The sequence below is a fragment of the Zeus faber genome (assembly GCF_960531495.2).
Source record: "Zeus faber genome assembly, chromosome: 1".
Taxonomy (NCBI): Eukaryota; Metazoa; Chordata; class Actinopteri; order Zeiformes; family Zeidae; genus Zeus; species Zeus faber.
Window position 1 is genome coordinate 26,213,922 of NC_137193.1, and position 7,112 is coordinate 26,221,033.

General features: G+C 45.4%; 1 protein-coding gene across 1 annotated transcript in view; it reads right to left on the bottom strand.

The window, feature by feature from the left end:
* Nucleotides 1-2,577: 2,577 nt before the first annotated feature.
* The window catches only part of jazf1a (JAZF zinc finger 1a), a 12,237-nt gene continuing 7,702 nt past the window's right edge, over nucleotides 2,578-7,112 (bottom strand). The window contains exons 3-5 of the mRNA XM_080006911.1: nucleotides 5,918-6,129; nucleotides 4,369-4,538; nucleotides 2,578-3,795 (exon numbers count right to left, since the gene is read on the bottom strand). Coding sequence (XP_079863037.1) covers nucleotides 3,619-3,795; nucleotides 4,369-4,538; nucleotides 5,918-6,129 — 559 coding nt within the window. The 3' untranslated portion in view covers nucleotides 2,578-3,618. The remainder of the gene's footprint in view (nucleotides 3,796-4,368; nucleotides 4,539-5,917; nucleotides 6,130-7,112) is intronic.

Below are 7,112 nucleotides of genomic sequence, written 5' to 3' on the forward strand. Positions count from 1 at the left end.
TTAATAATGACCAGACCTTGTGATTTTTAATTCAGGTCCTTGTGCAAAGGAGGTATCCCAAATACCTTGGGAAAAAAAACAAACCCAATCATGTAAGATTCACCTGCAAAACGTGGTCAGTCGCTCCCCGTTCTCTTCATCTTACCAAGTGTCCAGTACAGGACGGGCGTGAAGGGCGCTTGGAGGCGATAGTTTTCTGACTTGAATGGGAAGTGACTGTGGGTATTATTTGTGTTGTTTTTTTTTTTTTCTGTACCACTACCGTACGTCTTTTTACCGTGAGGCGCTCTCACCGGGGGACGGCACCGTTTCATTAATCTGCACAAAAAAAAAAAAAAGTCTTTATTCTGAATGTAACTGTGTATATATGAAAAAGGTTTATCCGTCAGGAGAGTTTCCTGTGAACTGCTGTTTCAGTCTAAATCTGTTGTCGCCCCCCTACCGCCCTCTTGACTTTTTGGTTTGAGTAACGACAGAATGACGATAAACCGATGATGTTTTACATTCCACCTTGCACTTTCTGGTCCTCGTCCCAGGGGGTTTAGAACCCGGAGGCGTCTTGCAGGACACTAAGGTTCAGGCACTATCATTGTTGAGTACTTTGTGTTGGAGGGAAAAATAATCTTTGTGTGCAGATCCATGCCAATCTCCACATGCATCTAAGTGTATGTGTGCGCGCGCGCGCGCGTGCGTTTCCCCGGCTTCACTTGACTGTTCAGTGTCCTACTGCTTGTCTGATGATTTGTCCATTTGGAAAACAATCCACTGACAGTGTTATATGAACTTTCTTTTTAATTGCACATGTGACATAATCAGGAGTCGAGCCGGTACGCGTCTTGTCTCGGATACGTCCAAGGGTCAAATTGGGGATGGGGAGGACGCACATTCGAGGGCTCTTTCTGTTGCGCGACAATTAGTGTAATCACAGTACTGTTGATATCACTGTTTCTAGGTGGAAAGCCTTTCTTAATGGGTGTAATAATTAAACAGGAGTCCTCCAAGCTCAAGAGGCATCTTGACACGTGGATTTGTTTTCCCCAGACCTTCCATAAATGGAATAACTTTAATAGGTTTGCTAAAAATTTTAATGAGGCTCCACCAGAATCCCAATTCAACCCTTGGATTACATCCCCCCCCCCGTGTGTGAATGTAAGGTTGTCTGTCTGTTGTATTTATTGCAGAGTTCTTTACAAATAAAAGTACGCTTATTTAAATGCATTCTCACTGAAGTCGCGTCTTTAACTGGAACAAAGGACGGCACGAGCCCTCGGAGCATTTCACTTTATTTTACTTTTTTTTTGTTTTTTGTTTTTTTTCATTCGTTTCCTGTTTACATTTAAGCAGCTTCTTTTTACATAGAAAGACAAGTTTGACATCATTCACAGGGCGCCCTCCTCAGCGCCTGTTTGTCCCCCCCCCGATACAAAAAGTTAATGTCAGGGTCTCCACGTTTACGTACGAAAATATAATTTAAAAGCACTTGACAACGGACACACGATACAATACATTCACTGTACAAAGTATGTTTGAGTCCCTCCCCTTCGTCTCCGCCCTCGGCACACACATCCGTCTCCTCCTCCTCTCTTGGTTGGCATTAATACTGCGAGCAAGGCTGTAGCCGAATGGTTGCCATGGCGATGGTTGTCTCCATGAAGCCGGTGTTTTTATAGTGTTTGACAGATCCCCGACTCGGGCGACTGCCCATCTCCGCTCTGATCCCGGGCCAGGACTCTGAGCAGCGAGAGCCCCTCCCCATTTTTACTTTTTTTCTCAAATGGAAGAAGGGGTTACATGAAAAAGAATAACCTCTCCTCCCTCCCCGTTTTTGATTCCCCATTTTGAGTTGTGTCCGCTGCCGGCAGGGCTCCTGAACGGGAGAACAAAACCTCCCCTGAAAAAGCCTGTCATTGTGCTTGTGGAATCTCCAAAAACCAGGAGGAGGGGAATTGGTCAACACTTGGCTCTAGAAACAGCGAACCGGGGGAGCTGAGGATGCACGCGTAGCCGGCCAACGGAACGGGAGATCAACACACCGGCGCGGAACCTGGCAGGGGTTATGACATCATGAATGGGTCACGGTGTGGGCGCAGCGCCATGCGCCCCCCTAGAGGCAACTAATGATGTGATCCCGGGGGTGGACAGGTTGGCTCTCCTGCTCCACAGGAGTGAAAATGGCCGCCTGGCACGCAACTAGAACACACGGGACCAGAACAGCACTGACAGGACATGGAGTAAAGGAATAACACTATAAGCCACAACTCAGATACTGCGGGAAAAAAACACTTCATGAGTAGCACACGCGCGCACACACACACACACACACGCACACGGAATGCCATGGTTGTCTACAACACACGGGAATTAATCATATCGTAATCTCTTGAAAATACAAATTCCCCCCACTGAAACACAAAGAGCATGCGCGAAAAACATTCCGTCACTGTACACACACGCTCGTTCGGAGGCGTGAGGAGAGAAAAAAATGACTGCGTGGCCTCCGGTGCAAAAAAAAAAACCAAAAAACCCTGTTACAACAGTTCTCCCACCCTCCCCACCCCCCTGTTTTTCTCAGGCACATGGCATGGTCAGAGTTTGGCAGTGGAGAGCTGTTGGCAATGACCATGGAAAAAACAAACAACCGACAGAAAATAACATACAAAAAAAACCTCTTGGCAACTGGAATTGAATACAGCATAACAAAATTACATCTCAACAGCTTCTCCTGAAAACACCGATCGGGGGGGAAACCACTTCTCGTTTCCCGGGGAACGGTGGCAAAAATAACTCGCGGATATATGAAACGGGGGGATGTCGGGGTGACAAAAGGTTCCGTCGCAATATGGATCAGAGAGGAAATTACCATTCAACGTGTCCCCGGATCGGGAAATGGCGCCGATTACGCGGCATTGATCCCCTCCGGAATGAAAAGAACACTTAGTTGATAACAATAAACAATAACCTAGACATGTTGAAAAAATATACAAAATAAAGCTTGAAAATAAAGTTTTTAAACTATGCATATGCTCATGAATACTTATATGTATATATTTATATATATATATATATTTCTTTTTTTATGTACACATACGTCTGTCTGGTTTATATAATCAATATATCTTATTACATAGACCTTGTAATGTGACTCTCAGCGGGCTCAGCGGCACCTTCTACTCGTCTCTCTTATCTTTTGTTTTTTTATCTTGTGGTTTTTTGTTTTGTTTACAGTTAGCACCTTATGGAAGTCAGCGACGATGTAAAAACAAACAAACAAAACAACGATCTGATAGTGTATACAAATGTGCAAAATGTACAACTACATAAGATAATTAGTTCGAAAAAAAAAAAAAAAAATACAAGTGATATACCTTGGATAGGAAAAAGAAAGAGTGTAACACTATACCCACCCAAAGAAAATAATATTGACAAAAATAAAAATAAAATAAACTAAAGAAAGCCCTCCCCTCCTTTCTGAAGTAAAAACTTAAAGCATGCATGGGGGTCCTTTAGTGTGGCGGTGTTTGGGGGGGGGGTACCACAGGGTAAGGTAGGGAATGTTTGGGAAAGGGGTTGGCGTGGGTTTGCACGGGTGTGCACAGTGGGGACCTGGAAGGCCCCCCCTTAGCCCTGGATCTTGCGCAGGATCTCTGTGGAGACGGGCGGGTGGAAGTTGATGGTGTGGTGCCTCAGGCCCTGCGACGTCTTGTAGCTCTTGCCGCAGCGGCACTTGAAGGGCTTCCTGACGCGGATCTGCGTCCGGTGGCCGTTCTTGGCGTGGTACTTGATGCCGTTCACATTCTTGGAGGGCAGGGATAATTTGGGTGAGGAAAGGGTCACAGGGTTCATACTGGCATTACAAAATCAAATTCAAGGACTTTCAAGTACTTCTTTTCAGCACTATTTTTTTTTTGATTTTCAAGGACTTCACGCAAAACAAATATAATACATTTTCAATGCGATCTTTATTCATTTAAATATAATATCATCTGAGTCTCATTGTCTATTATTTATATGAGTGCATCTATTATTTATTCACAGTGTCTGTGCTTATATCTATATCTATATCTATATATCTATTATTAATCTCATTATCGTCTATTTTTCAACCTATTTCCCTGGAATAATCTATGTTGTAAAAGTGATTCTGGAAATGTTTAATTACATTACGATTTGAATAACAACACCAGAGGGAATATCACAGCTTCTCAATGATTGTGGTTTTCCCAAGAACTCTTCAACCACTTTCACACATAACGGGCTGTTTTCAAGATATTCCAGTACGTCGATTTCGGCGGTCAAAACTCGCGCACTTCACGCACCCCAAGGACCTGGTAAGAACTCTGGAGCCCCTCCCAGTCCCGTTCCGTGTACCTTGTATCTCTTCTTGCAGCCCGGCACGGGGCAGGCGAACGGCTTCTCCTCGCCGCCGTTCATGCACATGGAGCTGAGGATGGACTCGGAGCTGATGGCGCTCTCGGTCGTCCATGACTCGTCGCTGTCTGACTCCTCGTAGTCCACCTCCTCCTCGTCGTACTCGCTGCCTGCGGGGGGTTGGGGGGAGGGTTGGGGTTAGTCATCGGGTTTGAGTTTGGATTAGACACCAGTGGCGCGGATCAGAAAAATGTGATGTCTTAATTAATACTCCAGCCTGTTGCGTGATTGTCTGGCTTTGTCATGTCAGTGTGTGTGTGTGTGACTGTTGAGTGAGTGAGTGAGCGTGCGTGCGCACACGTCTAGGCTGGGACCAGCAGTCAGAAAGGGATCGTTAAGTGGGAGGAATTGTCGCTGCGCCGCCTGGAAACTGCCTGGCTGAGCACAGAACATTTTCCACTCACACACACACATACGTACGTGCACCAGAACACACACACACACACACACACACACCACATGACTAAAGTGTGCAGGCATGTGCACATCGCCCCCCCCCCGAAACACACACACACACACACACACACACACACACACACACACACACACACACACACACACACACACACACACACACACACACACACACACACACACACACACACACACACACACACACACACACAGCTTCACAGGAAACGCTGCTGCTCAGCATGAGGAAGTCGATGGCACCCTGGCACATGTTGAAAGAGGTGTGTGTTGTGTCCCTTTTTTTGGGGGGGGGGGGGGGTTCCCTCCAGCCCCACAACTAACACGGCGCTCGTTGGAACCATTTGGGCTGGAATTGGACATCTGCTTTGGGGGGCCATGTGAGCGCACAGCGTGACAGCTGCTGTGTAATTAGCAGAGTGTTGAGCGGACCCCCACACCCCCATACCCACACAACCCCCCCCCCCCCACTCCCGCCTCCCTGCGCTCAAGCAACACGCTAGACGGCAGCCCAGCGTCCCTCCATCCTCCCTCCCCGTGCGCCGCTCAAATTAACCGACGTAGAAAAACTCCCCGTTTCCGAATCTTTTAAGTCCAAAAAAAAAAATAAAAAAAAGGGAGAAAAGCGAGCCCTAAAAATAAAAATAGAAACAAAAAAAAATAAATGTTTTGCCGGGTAGTGGAATGGGCGGCTGGCGGTGCGCTGCATGCTGCTGCTTTGTAATCACCAGGTGTGAAATTACCCACATTCCACTCGGAGGAAACGGGGAAACATTTGAATTGGAACAACGGGTTCCGGACGGCATGGGAACAGGAACACAACACTGTTCCTCCTCAATACACACACGGATGGATGGATGGATGGATAGATAGATGTGCCAGCAGCTCACATCAAAACAATAGACACTAATAATAAATAAAATCAAAAAATACAAACTGAAAAGCAACACACACACACACACACACACACACACACACACACACACACACACACACACACACACACACACACACACACACACACACACACACACACACACACACACACACACCCCTCTACCTGTGGGCGTACTGCTGCGGAAGGAGGAGGAGGGGGTGATGGGGGGCGTGACAGGGGGGGTGAGGTTGCCGCTGGTGTGGCGTGGGGGCGTGGCCGTGCTGTTCCGGGACAAACCGCCGCCGCCGATGCCGCCGCCGAGGGACAGGGACAGCTTGGGCGTGACCTTCTTCTTCAGGGTCTCCTGCTCCCGGCGCGCCGCGTCCGTCATGAATCTACGGGCGGACAAAATGGAGGGAGGACAGGGAGACTGAGTTGCAGAGCACGCGTCCCTCTCTCTGAATGGACGCGGGTTTTGGAGATGTCCGTCGTCGGGGAGGCTCAGGTTCCCACCGGGTCCGGATGCGTTTACAGACGTGCACGCCGGTGTCCAGATCAGCACGTTGTCATTGGTGGAGCAAGTACTTCAGTAAAAGTACAAACACCCTGATTTTTCTAGTAAATGGGAAAGTAACACTTTTACATTTCTACTTCACTAAAAGTACAGAAGTAATTAACTCTAAGGTAGTAAACAAAAAGATGAGGAATTGAAAATAAAAGTCTTAAAAAAAAGATTCGATTAACTTGCGAAAAGATTGCATTACCTTACAAAGATTGATTTAATTTATTAAATTATAATATTTATTTATTTGTTTGTTTTGTTTGTTGAGGTTTTCTCAATATGAAAACTCAAAATAATTTCTTATATATTTTTTAAAGTGTAAGCCCTTTATTTTTTTTTTAAAACAATAACTTGTTAATTCGAGTTCAAGAGATTATTTGTCACATACATATACATGCAGTCATACATATATGCAGTGAAATGTCATGACACCTGGTGATTACACACAAGCTCTATAAGCTCTAAAAATGATAAAAATACTAAAATGTGCATCCAGTGTATAAGACATAGCATAAAGTTCCTATTTCTGCAGATGAGTGCTAATCCCGAATACAATTTATGCTAGTAGTATCGGTAGTGTCATAGTAATTTAAAAATACGGACAAATATAACTATAAATCCTAACAATTAACTGTAATGTAACGTGACTGTGTTACAAATAAGGTATTTGCTTAGATAATCAGTATAGATACCTGTATAGGTATGAATATGGGTATGATGTACCGTATGTACAGGTACTTGCTTTGAAATGTAGTGGAGTAAAAGTCAAAAAAGTAACTTGAAAAATGTACTTAAGTACTGAATTACTTTCCACCA